We start from the raw sequence: 15,339 nt of genomic DNA, 5'->3' as shown, positions 1-15,339 counted from the left end.
GCTGGCGGGAGAGGCAGGGGGAGGGGAGAGGGGGGAGGGCGGCGGGGAGGGGGCGGCCTCACCTGCGCCACAGCGATGCCCGCAGCCGCCAAGTCATTCTCTGGGGCGGAAGGGGGCAGCGGGGAAGCGCGGAGGAGGGGGCTTCGGGGGCGCGAGGGGGGACCGATCGCGGCCGGCGCTGCCTCGGCCACTCCCGGGAGCCCGCGGCCAGGCGGGTCCCCGGGGATCCGGCGTGTGGGCGTCCTCCCCACCCCCGGGGACAGGACCGGTCGGGCGTTCGTCCGGGCCGAGGCATCGATCCGGAAGCAAGTAGCCCGAGGCAGCCGCGAGCCGCCCGCCCGAATCCAGCGGAAGAGAAGCCGCCGCCCGTCTCCTCCTGAAGAGACTCCGCCTCAGCCCCAGCGCCGCTCCCGCCGGGCGAACGGGTCGAGGGGATGTGGAGCGGTACGTCCCCCGCGCTTTCCCAAGGCTGGCCTGGGACAGGAAGGAGCGGGGCGAGGCGGCGGCAGCCGGATCCCTTACCTGTGTCCGGAGTGGGTGGCGGCGGACGGACCGGGGTTCAGCAGTCTCTGGGCGGCAGCGGCGAGGCTGAGACTCTGTCCCTAGATCTCGCTGCTCACAGGCTACAGCCGCTCCGCAGACACGGGGTTTCCTCCAATCACCAGCCCCGGCAGCAGGGGCACCACACGCACGATGACGTCAAACGCTGCTATGGCAACCGTTGATTGGTGCCCACAGCTCTGGGGGCCCGGAGCAACCGCCGCTCCCCAGCGCGCGCGACCTGCCCGCCCGCGCCAGAGGGCGAGCTGAGGAGCGCGCGTCCTCTCCGCTCCAGCACTTCCCCCCAGGCTGCTAGGTTTCCAACTTCTTTACTCTTGTCCCGAGTGCGCCTAGGCAGGAAGGGTTTTTTGTGTTTTTTTTTTCCTCCCCTCCTGGCCACCGCTACCCCCTCCCACCTTTCCTTCCCCTCAGGTCCCCCGCAACCCCCGCCGGCTCACTCCTCTGAACTAGCCAGAAGGCAATTTCTCCCCACCCCCACCTTGGGTTTTCGTGCGGCCCTGCTGCGCCTGCGCCAGTTACTCCCTCTAGAAGGGGCTCCGGTTCAGCAACATCCGGGACCTTTCACATTTCCCCCTACCCCCCCCCCCAGGCGCCCGGCCCGCCCAGCCCTCCGAGCTTCGGGATGATAACTGCCCCCAGGGCCATCAGGGGGCTGGGTTACGAGTGCAGCTCCGCTGCGCGGGCATTATGATCTGAACTTGGGGGGTGGGAGGGCGCGGTCAGGGGGTCGGGGAGGAGTGGTGCGGCGCACCCCTTTCAGCCCGCCGCTCCCCCTCCCTTGGGCGGGGCAGATCGGGGCGCGCGGCCCCTCCCTTCCTCCCTTCCGCCGCCGCGACTTTACCTGCTGGCTTAGAGAAAACGGCTGGCGGCCTTTTAAGGCTCGGAAGAGAGTGAGGCGTCCGGCCCCAGAGTGTGGGCTGAGCGACGGGATGGTTTTCCAATCCGGAGCTGGGGATCGGCGCGCAGTGACAGCTGCGAGGGGACAATGGGTGGGCGCGGAGTTGGGGGTGAGGTGGGGCGGGCGGAGCCGGCGGGAGGTGAGGCCTGGAAAGGAGGCTCTCAGAAAGCTTACACCCCTCGAGGGGAAAAGACAGCTTCCTTAGATGAAGGCTTTGAGGTACCCACGGAGGCCTTAACAGGAAGGGAAGCAAAGAAAGAGGTTTGACCATATTGCCTGGTTTCTCATAGGTTAGATTTTTCTGTCCAAATAACGCTTTCACTTGAAGACCTCAGGGTGCGGTGGTTTAAAACATAATAATCATTACCTATTTGCTTCTGAAGCAAGGTGTGAGGGATGCGGTGATTCCCAGAGCTCCCGACTGGCCCAGCTGGCGGTGGCAATGGGCCCGCAGGCAGGGCGAGGAGCAGAAACCTGGAGCCAGGAAGAGTAGAAAGAGAAGGGCGGAAATTGCAGGTGCTGCATTAACGTGCCAACCTAAAATGGTAGGGTCTCCACCCAGTCGAGTTGAGGAAGTTCAAGGAGATGGTTTCACAGAAGTCAGTTTCACAGACAGAAATGTCTCTGATCCTTCTTCCTTTAAACGTGTTAGAGCTTAGAAAAGATTAGTGCCTAGATGACCTGCAAAACCAGTTGCGAAAGTTATCTGGAGTTTACAGATAGAGAACACAGAACTCTTCCTACTGCCCTTGTGTGAACTCCATCAGGACCTCATTGATTTGTCCAACTTCTCTTTATTGAGCACCTACTATAGGGCCCTGCATTAGGGACAGCCGACTAAAGAGCTGCCCAAGAGTTCAGCCTCAGTTTCCTCAGAAGATTGAATTTGTCAGTAGCAGTCACTCTTCCAGGGTCTGTTTTACATGGTGGATACAATGTCTGTGCCACAAGACCATTCTACACTTTTGCCTGAAGCTCCAGCTGGCATTTAGATAGTAAAGTGTAAATCAGGAAGAGAGTTTTCTAGTGACCAGTTCAATTTCAGTGTTTTTATTTTCCCCATCAGAACAGATTCATAATAGGCTGAATAGATGAACAAATTGATCAGGTTTTTATTTCTGGGATATTAAAGTCACCTTTCTTTGACCCTCAAGCGAGTTCTAGGGAGTGACTCACTTAAAATGACTAATATTTCAGAAGCTCACTTTCAAAAAAAATTTTTGTCTCCAGTTTTGTGCTCGGCACCAGAAATTTGACAGCTGATATTAAGTTTAAAAAAGTCTTTTTTTAGACACATGCACCCACATGTTCATTGCGGCACTATTCACAATAGCCAAGACATGGAAACAACCTAAATGTCCATCAACAGATGATTGGATTAGGAAGATGTGGTATATATACACAATGGAATACTACTCAGCCATAAAGAAATGCCATTTGCAGCAACCTGGATGGAACTAGAGACTCATACTAAGTGAAGTAAGTCAGAAAGAGAAAGACAAATACCATATGATATCATTTATATCTGGAATCTAGTATACGGCACAAATGAACCTTTCCAGAGAAAAGAAAATCATGGACTTGGAGAATAGGCTTTGTGGTTGCCAAGAGGGAGAGGGAGGGAGTGGGATGGAGGTTGGAAACTTGGGGTTAACAGATGCAGATTATTGTCTTTGGAATGGATAAGCAATGAGGTCCTGCTGTGTAGCACTGGAAACTGTATCTAGTCACTTATGATGGAGCATGATAATGTGAGAAAAAAGAATCTATACATGTATGTGTAACTGGGTCACCATGCTGTACAGTAGAAAAATGACAGAACACTGTAAACCAGCTATAATAAAAAAATAAAAATCATTATATAAAAATAAAAAAGTAAAATACAGGCTCATTTTTGAAAAAAAAAGGTTTTTAATAGGAAATCTATGTCTTTAAAATCTCATATGTCTAGATAGAATATATGCCCTTTGTTTTAGAGGGAGTTTAGGGATGTCTATGCATAAATAAGTTGTAGATTTACCTTAGGAAAGAGCTAAATTAGGTTTTTGCTTTCTTTTTAATTAAAATTTTTTTTTTGCTTTTTATGGCTGCACCCACTGCACATGAAGTTTCCCAGGCTAGGGGTCAAATCAGAGCTGTAGCTGCCAGCCTAGACCACAGCAACACAGGATCCGAGCCACTTCTGTGTCCTTTTTTAAAATAGCAAGACTTTTCTGGTGAAACAACAGGCACTATCAGGTCTTACTCAGATCAACATGGTCATAAAGTGTGATGAGGTTTCAGAGAAGCAAGAATAGGGAATGTCATGAAAGCCCCAAGTGATAGGTATTTTGAGGAACAGAAGTAGTAAATATATGGCAAGGATAATTGAAAACAAAGAATAAATAGAACCTATGAACTTGAACTCTGGGACAATTACTAGAGACTTCCACTAGTAGTCTGACCTGTTTTATTTTCATCACTGCTCAACTCTGCTGCCTCAGTCAAGTTGCTTAACTTTCTTTGCCATGATATCCACATCAATAAATTATAGGTAATAAAAATATTCAATTCATTAAATGGTGTTAAGGATTAAATGAAGATATAAATATGTAATAGAAGGTATCTTATATAAGCCATTATATAATTAATTATAATCTTAAAGTATGTAAGATATACATATATCTATAATATAAATGTACATGATCTATATATTATATGTATTATAGAATGTATTATACTTATTATACACAGTATTATATATTTTGTATATATTGTGCTTAAGCAGCATTCCTTGCTAAATTATTATTTTTCATTTGTAAATGGATGTATCTAATGTTTCTACCATTCAAAGATTTGTGAAGATAAAATGAAACCATATATTTAAAACATCTTTGCCAAGCGTGAGGTATAAAGATGTTCACTCTGGAAATGCAGATTTGTTAGTCTGTTAGCATAAATGAGACATAAGCTTTGGGATAGTGATTCTTGCCTCCTTCCTATACAAGGGACTGCACTGATCTCTTCAGATCTATGTGATATGTTAAAATGGGAAAGCATTCAGATGAATTAGTGTAGGTCAAACATTCTAATTGGAAAAGCATCTCAAAGGATGGACTCGTGACGATGGGGCAGTTCTGTGATCTGTTAAGCTTAATTGCAATTCAGTCAGATTATAATCTCACTTCGATGTTATGCTTTAATTGGAGAAATGCAGCATAGTGCAGTGGGCTTTGGAGTCAGAATGGGATACACATCATGGTTTGTCATTCAGAGCTATGTGAACTTAGGCTACTAAATTAGACATACTAATATCTAATTCCGTCAGATTATTCCAAGGATAAGAGAGAGAGGGGGGAGAGAGGTACACATAGTGCTCTACATCACAATTAACTACTGTTGGAATAACCTAGAGTTTGTGGCAGAGGCAGGCTAGTTATTTACTAAACCCATTTTTCTCTCTGAGCCTCAGATGGATTCCATTGCCCAGTCTCCTTTGCAACTAGGTGTGGCCACGTGAAGGAGAACTAACTCATAAGACCAAAGGGATGTGCTCCACTTGTGGCCTTGGTCCATAAAAACCTCTGATGGAACCTCTATCCTGTCCCTTAATGGACTTCTATTTGCCACTTAAATGGAGAGGATTCCAAGACTTTAGAGGAGGGGAGACCGTAAAATGAAAGGAGCCTGAATCCCTGAAAGCCTGGGAAAGTTGGGCCTGATCATTTTGGACTTTATCAAGGGATAGCTTCTCTTTTTTAAGCCACTGAGAGGTTTTATCTGGCATACAGCTAGCACAGTAATGTCTATGGATGTCATTGGCAAGTCCAAAGCATGGTAAAGATTTTTTTTTTTTAAGAAGAAAATGGGAAAGAAAGTGGGGCAGTGGTGGGGAAGACAAAGGAAGTCAAAGAGTAAGAAAAGGGAAACTGATCTTATAATAAAGGTATTTTATGTATTCTGAGCTAAGCTGTTGACTTCTAAAATGACCTTAGGAAAGTTCCTCACTTAATTCTTAATCTAATAGTCTTATTACCTTACTTTTTCTTTTTTTTGCTTTTTAGGGCCACACCTGCAGCTATGGAGGTTTCCACACTAGGGGAAGAATCAGAGCTGTAGCTGCTGGCCTACACCACAGCCACAGCAATGTCAGATCCAAGCCATGTCTGCAACCTACACCACAGCTCATATCAATGCCAAATCCTTAACCCACTGAACGAAGCCAGGGATCAAACCTTCATCCTCATGAATCCTAGTTGGGTTTGTTATCCCTGAGCCACGACAGGAACTCCTACTTTACTTTTTAACTTAATGTTTATTTGAGGCCATCCTCATTCCTTTGTCTACTACTTTAGCCTTATTTTTTTTAATTTGTTTTTCAGTCCATTCCTTTTAACTCTATCCCCACATTCCAGACGCTGGCCCTGTGTTCTGTGATACTTGGCTCACAAACTGGGATTTTTGCATGATAATTAAAAAAAAAAAATGTAAACCAGTAAGAAAGCCAAGTCAACTGTGAACTTTCATTTCATACCTTCATCAGTCACTTAACAAGGGCCCACTGGTTGTAGATTGTGCTGCTTTGAGGGGATAAAATGCATAGATCATGGAACCTCCCCGAAGGCGAGGCGCTCACAGTCTAGGGACAGAGAAAAACACCAAATGCAGTTCCAGTGAAGCACAGTGAAGTAAGGGCTCAAAAAGGTAAGCAGATTGTTTTTCAAGAAATCTGAGCTATGAGCACTGTCCATGGAGAAGTGAGGAAGGTTCCCGGAAAAAAACTCCTTTTCATCCTATTCATTACTGATTTGATCATCAGTAGGGTCAATTTTGCTTTTTCTTTTTGGTCTCCAATGGCATTTTTAATTCCACAGTGAAATTTTTAGTTTCTTTACATTTTTAACTTAAGGGGCACTGATAGACATCATATCTCCTTGCATCCTGTTAAGTACATGAAGAGACATTTTCTCACGTTTTCTTTTCCTACAGTAAATCATCTTCAGTTATATGCTCTTCTTTGGAGTCTTCAGGTTGTACTGTTTCCTTTTACTGTAGAATTTTTGGGCGATCTTATGTTGTGGTGGTGATTGCTTCCCTATTACTTGTCAGTGAGGGAAATTCCTTCCAGTCTTAGAGTTGACCAACTGGCAGAGGAAATTTCCTTTGCTTCTTTTACCATCCTCCTGAAAATAGACAGCTCTAAAGTTGTAGAAGGGCACGGGAGCATGCTCCCTTACCCAAACACTGGAATCCAGCAGACATTTACATTTATCACCTGTTGAGCAGCTGCCATGACAGGATCTTCCCCTGACCCATTGTCCAGCTGTCCGCAAGGAGGAGAATTTATGCTCTCAAGAACCAGAGGCTATCTGGGGTTCTGCTTTAATCAGCTGTGATAAATGGAAAAACTACAAACTCGAATACTGTGGGTTGTCAGCGAGCTTCCCTGTGCTGTTTATCTGCAGCTCCTTGGTCTCCGGGTCTATCCATCACTTTCTGGAACCAGCCACCCCTGCCTCCCTGGCCCTTCTATTGTACTTTCTCCTAGGATCCGGAGATTCTGACTGAATAAAGCATGGAGGTTTAACATCTTCCTACCTATTTTGCTCTTCTTTCTCAGAGGACAAAGTATTCATGATAAAGTTTCTTGGTTTAACCTCCTCTGAACTGTAGTCAGTGGAAATTCTTCTTACAAATGGTTGACTCTTATTTTTCAAAAACTTTTCATGATATTTAAATGGGAAAGATTGTAACAAGAATCATAGCTTGGCACCATTTTTACATCTTAACCTTTAAACCTCCAGTCAATTATATATATTTTAATTTATTTTAGGGTCATAGCAAAATTGAAACAAAGGTACAGAGACTTCCGCATACCCTCAGCTCCCACTTAATACATATCTTCCCTTATTTTCAACGTCTCCTACCTGTGGAACGTTTGTTAAAACTGATAAAATTTATTTGTTAAAATTGAGTGGTATGTTTTATCAAAATACATTTACAAATCATTATAAACGAAAGTTCCAAGTTTATCTTGGGGTTCACTCTGGGTGTTGTACCTTCTGTGTGTCTGGACAAATGTATGATGGCATATATCCATCATTATAGTGTCACACAGGTAGTTTCACTGCCCTAAAAACTTTGTTCCACCTATTCATTTCTCCCCCAACCTGTAGTAACCACTGCTCTTTTTACTGTCTCCACAGTTTTTCCTTTTACAGAATGTCATATGGTTGGAGTCATACAGTAGCACCTTTTCACACTGGCCTCTTTCACTTAGTAATATACATTTACAATTCCTCCATGCCTTTTCTTAGCTTTTCTCCAGGGATTTTTCTTTTTCTTTTTTTTTTTAGCACTGAATAGATTCCACTGTGTGCATGTACCACAAAATTGTTACATCCATTCACCTACCAAAGGACATCTTGGCTGCTTCCCAATTTTAGGAATTGTGAATAAATCTGCTATAAACATGCATGTTCAGGTTTTTGTGTGGACATAGGTTCAGCTCCATTGTCAAGGTTCAATTCCAACACCAAGGAGTGCCATTGTCAGATTGCATGGTCAGGTGCTGTTTAGTTTTGTAGTAAACCACCAAACTGTCTTCCATAGTGACTATACCATTTTCATTCCCACCAGCAGTGAATGATGGTTCCTGTTGCTCTATATCCTTGTCAACATTTGATGATGTCAGTATTCTGGATTTTGACCATTTTAATAGGTGGGTAGTGTTATCTCATTGTTTTGTTATGTTTTTCTTTTTTGGCCTCCCCATGGCATATGGAGTTTCTGGGCCAGGGATCAGATCCAAGCCACAATTACCACCTGAGCTGAAGCTGTGGCAACTCTGTCTCCTTAACCCACTGTGCTGGACTGGGGATCCAACCTGTGTCCAGCTGATTCCATTGCGCCACTGTGGGAACACTGTATCTTGTTATTTTAATTTTACTTTTCCCCAATGACAAATGATATGGAGCATCTTTTCATGTGCTTATTTGCTATCTGTATATCTTCTTTGGTGAGATGGCTGTTAAGGTCTTAGGCCCATTTTTTAATCCAGTTATTTTCTCATTGTTGAGCTTTAAGGGTACTTTGTATATTTCTGGATAACTGCCCTTTATCAGTCTTTTGAAAATATTTTCTCCCAGTTTGTGGCTTGTCTTCTCATCCTCTTGGTATTTATATTTGGTCTTTTTGGGGCCACACCTATGGCATATGGAAGTTCCCAGGCTAGGGGATGAATCGGAGCTACAGCTGCTGGCTTACACCACAGCCACAGCAACACCAGATCCGTAACCCACTGAGTGAGGCCGGGGATAGAACCCGAGTCTTCATGGATCCTAGTCAGGTTCGTTACCACTGAGCCATGACAGGAACTCCCAATTATACTTTTAATGTATTATATTTTTATATTTTGTAAGCAAAGGAAAAGACTAATTTTGTGTTAAACATTAAATAGCTTTTGGAAGACACCGTTGAGATTAGTGGCACAGAATGAAGGTGCTGGTTTATAATACTCACCAGAAATGTCTGAATTCAGGAATCATTTCATATGAGAGGTATTCATATGTGCAAAGCAAGATGAGTAAAGGTACAGGTACTACCAAGTCTGATTATCCCTTGGAGCTTGACTACCACTTGACAATGGGTTTGAGGCAGGTAAAAGCAGCTGGGAGCTCACAGTTTCAAAAGTGCATCATTTACAATTCAAAAGTAATTATGGAGTGAAAAGGTCAGAAGAAAACTCTCTCCCTTCCTGGTCTGTATTTCGGCCCCTCGCGAGTATGCAAGAATAAGCAAGGGGAACATTTGGAATTCATTAAGGGTTGAAAATACAATAAGAATTCATATATATCAGAGGACTTAAAAAAAAAAAATCCCCCCTTTAGCAAAAGAGGAATCTGGAAAAGGAATCAAGGGCAGTGTGAATTTCTGGCAGTTTTCCCAGGACCTGATACAAAATTTTTCCTGGACTTAAGAGCAGAATTTCTGTATTCTAGTTATCCTGGTCCTTGCTCTAAGGCAATTGCTCTCGACTTGAAATTATTTTCAGGAGGAGTTCACACACTTTCTTAGCCATGAATCCTCAGGAATCCCTGAAATATTTCAATATTTCCACATCTTAATAGGAAATATAAACCAAACCCACTTTATAGGACTATGATATGGTTATTTTGAGTAAGTCAGATGCGCGTTTTTGACATTAACTTTCGTACAGTTAATGCCTCACTATTAGTTAAACATTGATGTTTCAGTCAGGCTAATGTAGTCAGCAAGCTTCAGACTTGGTCAATTAAAAAATGATTTAAGTAACTACTGCAGGAATATTTTATAGGTAAGTGACCAGCAGAAGGAAAGGATATATATGTTGAACTGTTTCTGGCAACCACCACTGGCCAAAAGATCTAAGCAATTTGTCAGATGAGGTCACCTTCCTCTTGTGACTTTCCTATCACAGCAGTGCAGCTAGCAATAGCTTATGCATGCAAGTGGCATAAATAAGTCAAAATATATCTGCCAGGCAGCGTCTGTAGATCTGAGAGGGTAGGGATTAGAAACAGTAGGAAGGTCAAGCTTCAGAAAGAACAATTAACCCTGAGCTACTGACAAAGAAGCCTTAATTGTTTTATTAGAGTAAGTTGAGAGTCAGAGGTCAGGGAGAAGTGGGTGTTGTACTTGACTGGGAATAGAGGGGAATATAAATGCAGAGAAAGCACCAAAGTCGCTGCACAGAGACAGAGGATGGAGAGCATGCTCTAAGACAGGCCCTCTGTATGGTATCCTACTGTTCTTCACTGAAACATCTCAGGGGCCTTTCTAGAAGGGCAGGTAAATATCACAACAAGGGGATTCTGGAATGTCAGTGAACCACGCAACATCATCATGGATTGTTCTCCTTGTCTTGAGGAACCCAGAACACCATCGATGGATCTGAGTTCCAGAAAGAGTGCACTTATTCTTTCTTTCATCCTTGAACAGATGTTACTGAGTAGCTACTTAAATACCAGATGCAATGAGGGGGGCCCGAGAATGGAAAGATGGAAACAAAGAGATACTTCTGGAGCACACTAGAGGCACATTTTGGTGGGAAAGACAAATATATTAGCCACCTCTTTGTAGGTAATTGGTAAAGACTGGTTGAATCGAAGAAGAATAAATAAATAAATAGATTTTTTTAAAAGAAGAGAATAGCTTTTTAGAGATTACTCTTAATGCTGCATATGAATAATAACATGAATGAATGAAATTCACTGATTTTTTTTTTCTTGTCTTTTTAGGGCTGCACCTGTGGCATATGCAGGTTCCTAGGCCAAGGGTTGAATTGGCGCTATAGCTGCTACACCACAGCCACAGCAACTCGGGACCCAAGCCACGTCTGCAACCTACACGGCAACTCCGGGTCCTTAACCCACCGAGTGAGGCCAAGGATCAAACCCAAGTCCTAATGGATACTGTCTGGGTTCATTACTGCTGAGCCATGACAGGAACTTAGGCATAGTTTAAAAACTACAGATCAATAATAAAGTTTTTTGTTTGTCTTATTGCTACTAATAATGAGAGATTTTTTTCCCTTAAGAGTATGTCTTTTGGCCTTTTCTTGAGCCGCTCCCATGGCATATGGAGGTTCCCAGGCTAGGGGTCATACCTACCGGCCTACACCACAGCCACAGCAACGCCAGATCTGAGCCGCGTCTGCGACCCACACCACAGCACACGACGACGCCAGATCCTTAACCCACTGAGCAAGGGCAGGGATTGAACCTGCAACCTCATGGTTCCTAGTCAGATTCATTAACCACTATGCCACGACGGAAACTCTAAGAGTATGTCTTTATCTTAATGATTTAGCATGTACCACAGTTTCTTGAAAAATAAAGTATTTATGTTTATAGAATTAATGATAAATGAATTAAAGAATGTTGGGTGTTTTATATTTTTATAGAAAATTCTTTTTTTTTTTGTCTTTTTAGGGTTGCACCTGCGGCATATGGAGGTTCTCAGGCTAGCGGTTGCGTTGGAACCATAGCCTCATAGCCACAGCTCATGGCAACACGGGATCCTTAACCCGCTGAGGGGGTCAGGGATTGAACCCAAATCCTCATGGATACTAGTTGGGTTCTTAACTTGCTGAGCCACAACAGGAACTCCAAAAAAGTTATATTTTTTGTCCAGACTTTTTAATAAGATGGAGGATTGAGATTTTTAATAAGATAGAGGATTGAGAGCTGCTGAAAAAACAAATGTAAATGTGGCCTGTGTAAGGATCACAAGTTTTCTCCAATATACCTTCCTCCTTTCCTCTTAGAAACATTAGCAGAATCTCTGCTATTTAGCTGGGAACAATGCTTCCTGGAAAAAAGACCATATTTCTTACCACCCACATGGCTAGGCAAGCCTTGTAAGTAAGTGATGGCCAAGAGATGTAAGCAGATGTTTGATGTGAGATTTCTGGGAAGTGTTCAGAAAGGGAAAGGGTGCTCACTGCTTTGTCCCTTCCCCTTCCTGTTGGCCAGAATGTGGACCTAGTGAGGGCTGGGACAGCCAACCTGGGTGGAGGAGGAATACCAAGGAGAGTGGAGCAGCCAAACAAAAAGAGCCTGGGGTTCTCACAGCTTCTGGCAATGGCCATCCTAGCCCTAACCTGCCACGTTGTTGTTGTTAATGAGATTAAGCCCCTGCTAATTTGGAATGTCTGTCATTTGCAGTTAAATCTAATCTTAACCAATGGTGGTATAAAGAGTCCTAAAATTGTTGTCCTTTTTTTTTTTTTTTTTTTTTTTTCCCTAGGGCCACTCCTGAGGCATATGAAGGTTCCCAGGCTAGGGGTCGAATCAAATCGGAGCTGTAGCTGCCGGCCTACGCCACAGCCACAGCAACGCCAGATCCAAGCGACATCTGCGACCTACACCACAGCTCAAGGCAACGCCAGGTCCTTAACCCACTGAGCAAAGGCAGGGATCGAACCTGAAACCTCATGGTTCCTAGTCGGATTCGTTAACCATTGCACCACGATGGGAACTCCTGTTGTCTATTTTTATATTTGTCATGGAGTCTATGACTCTGGTTTGAGGTTCATTTTTCTTTTTTGCCTATAAATGTCCAATTGCTCTAGCATCATTTTTTCTTTTTTTGAAAGGTATTCTTCCTCTACTGAATTGCTTTTGCAACTTTGCCAAAAATCAGGTGGGCAAATTTGTGGGGGTCTATTTAGTTCATTCTTCCTTATTACTGAATAGTATTCCATTACATGGATATACCACAGTCTCTTTATCTATTCACCAGTTGTTGGACATTTTTTTTCCTTTGAGCTGTTATGAAGAAAACGTCTGTGAACACTGACATGCCAGGTTTTATGTGGACATCTGCCTTCATTTCTCTTGGGTAACAAATATCTAGGAGTGGGGCTGAGGCATCAGATGGTAGGTGTATGTTTAATTTTATGAGAAGCTACCAAATTGCTTTCTAAAGTGGTTGTACTGTTTTGTATTCCCATAAACAATGTGTGAAAGTCCCAGTTGTTCTGCATCCTTGGAATCACTTAGTACTGTCAGCCTCTTTGATTATAGCCACTCTTGTGGGTGTGTAGTACTATCTCATTGTGGTTTTAATCCTCATGACTAATGATACTGAGCATTTTTTCATGTGCTTACTTGCCATTTATATATTGTCTTTTCAATATTTTAATTTTTTTGTCTTATTATGTATATGTTTAAAAAAATACTGAGTAGGAGTTCCTGTTGTGGCTCAATGGGTTAAGAACCCAACTAGTATCCATGAGGATGTGGGTTCAATAGCTGGCCTTGGTGGGTTAAAGATTTGGTCTTGCCACAAGCTACGGTGTAGGTCTCAGATGTGGCTCAGATCCCATGTTGCTGTGGCTGTGGTGTAGGCTGGTGGGAACAGCTCCAATTCAACCCCTAGCCTGGGAACCTCCATATGCCATGGATGTGGCCATACAAAGATAAACGAACAAACCCACTGAATAAATATTTTGAGGGAACTTACCTTTAAGTGAATTCTGAGGTGGTTCTCCCAGTTTCAAAGAGTATTAGGTCTTTAGGAAAACAAAATCGTTCCTCATTAAAAAAAAAGAGAGGGAGTTCCATCGTGGTGCAGTGGTTAACGAATCTGACTAGGAACCATGAGGTTGTGGGTTTGATCCTGCCCTTGCTCAGTAGGTTAATGATCCAGTGTTGCCGTGAGCTGTGGTGTAGGTCGCAGACCCGGCTCGGATCCTGCATTGCTGTGGCTCTGGCGTAGGCTGGCAGCTACAGCTCCGATTAGACCCCTAGCCTGGGAACCTCCATATGCAGTGGGAGCAGCCCAAGAAATGGCAAAAAGACCCAAAAAAAAAAAAAAAAAAGAGAGAGAACAACTTCTCTAATTAATTTGGTGTCTATATTTGGATTTCCATGTATAGTACTAAGTTGTTTAAAGAAGGGTATATAACAGAATAACCAAAAAAAAAAAAAAAAAAAAAAACCAGTGAATTAAAGTGAACATGGTATGTTGATGGTCATATTGCTAATTGAAAGTGAGGGACTTAAGTTTTTCAAGCCAGCATGTCAGCATTTTAGTGAATAATTCGTCCTAGTACTTTTTCTCACCCTTCTCAAAGGTAATCATGCCTTCCTCTAACTTTGAAAAGCCTCTCTGTCTTGCAAGAGATGTGTCTCATGGCATGCCTCTCCTAGGAACGGCAGTAAGTGCAACAATCCAGTAGGGTAGTGGCGCTAGAGAGGGACGGAGGGTAATGGAAACTTCCATTTTGCTTTTTGTTGCAGTGCAGGAGATTGAAGACCAATAGTAGGTTCGAGGCCAGAGTCCACCAAGCACTCTGAGAACTATGATGTGAACCCAAAAGTACAAGTCAAACCTTGAGAAAGGAGTTGAAATACTTACCAAATCAGGGCAATTCCTCTACATCAACCATTAAAGCACATTTCACTCAATAAAGGAGAATTCTGTAGGCATCAAGCTGTTTGGCAGTGAAATGTGCTCACTCAAAGAGATGATGCTTCCCATCATTGGAAATATTCCAGCAAAAGTTGCACCACATCTGACAAGAAAGATATGGAAGCCAGCAATTGGTTACGTTGTTGAAAATGAATTAACTTGGTTTACATATTAATTTGATGGTATCACAACTCTGAGAGGCAGCATGGCGTAGTGAATAGAGATTAGGTTATAGATATACATGCAACCACTCTCACCTTCTGATCCTGTTTCTTTACCTACAAAATGGAGATAATAATATCAGATATAATATGTAAATAAAGTGTCACTATGCTGGGCTTATAGTAGAGATTTAATAAATAATAACTCTTATTCTCATATTTCAATCTTTCTAGTTTGAAAGGAGGGAGTTGTCAACTCAATCTTCGAGTTGACAACTCAAGTCAACCACTTAAAAATTAGCAGTGATAAGGTTTTTAAGGTTACATTTTATTATAGATCATTTGCATTAACTGGACACCTACTGCATGCCAAATTGTGTGCTAAAGGCTTTATGTATGAATTCTCGCAGAACTAATATGAGGTTTCTTTATTCTTATCTTGCAGAAAGGAGAGACACACAAAGGTGAAGTAATTTGCTCAAGATGCTTCAGTTAGTTAAGAGGCAGAGCTTGAATTCAAAGCAAAGCCAGATTCTGACACTGGTATTTTAGCCACCACACGTTTATTTTTATTTGCTATTCTAAGCTTTACCTAGTCTAAAGCTCACCTTGCCTTGAACCTGCCCTCATCTGTATTTGCAGATATCATTGCAGATATTATTCATCTAAATTATTGAAACTGTAACATGTATAAACTTGAACAATACATGATCGGTTTAGCATTTCTAAGCTTTCTCCCTGACAGGGTCTAAGATCTAGAAACTGACTTCTTCCAACTTGTCC

At 43.0% G+C, this 15,339-nt stretch overlaps 3 protein-coding genes across 5 annotated transcripts in view; all 3 read right to left on the bottom strand.

Moving 5' to 3' along the window:
* Positions 1-602, bottom strand: part of YWHAZ (tyrosine 3-monooxygenase/tryptophan 5-monooxygenase activation protein zeta) — a 33,022-nt gene extending 32,420 nt beyond the window's left edge. For 2 of the 3 annotated variants that reach the window (XR_014842874.1, XM_021088757.2), the window contains exon 1: positions 523-602. The gene's annotated coding sequence lies outside the window, so the exon portion shown is untranslated. Of the gene's footprint in view, positions 1-62 lie in introns of all 3 variants that reach the window. The other variant, XM_005662949.3, reaches the window with a different exon arrangement.
* Positions 1-15,339, bottom strand: part of RNF19A (ring finger protein 19A, RBR E3 ubiquitin protein ligase) — a 1,069,816-nt gene that overhangs the window by 746,859 nt on the left and 307,618 nt on the right. The window lies entirely within an intron of this gene.
* Positions 571-1,984, bottom strand: LOC146403762 (uncharacterized). The gene is made up of 3 exons (XM_085021999.1): positions 1,827-1,984; positions 1,403-1,692; positions 571-706 (listed from the first exon to the last, which is right to left on the bottom strand). Exons 1-3 carry the CDS (start codon positions 1,982-1,984, stop codon positions 624-626), a joined length of 531 nt encoding a protein of 176 aa, XP_084878125.1. The 3' UTR covers positions 571-623.

Source organism: Sus scrofa, chromosome 4, assembly GCF_054392235.1.
Source record: "Sus scrofa isolate SSC_HxYL_T2T_F1_AM1 chromosome 4, Sscrofa_HxYL_maternal_Yorkshire_Landrace_v2.0, whole genome shotgun sequence".
NCBI classification, from domain to species: domain Eukaryota; kingdom Metazoa; phylum Chordata; class Mammalia; order Artiodactyla; family Suidae; genus Sus; species Sus scrofa.
Note: the sequence above shows the minus strand (reverse complement) of the source record. Positions and strands in the feature narration are given on the sequence as shown.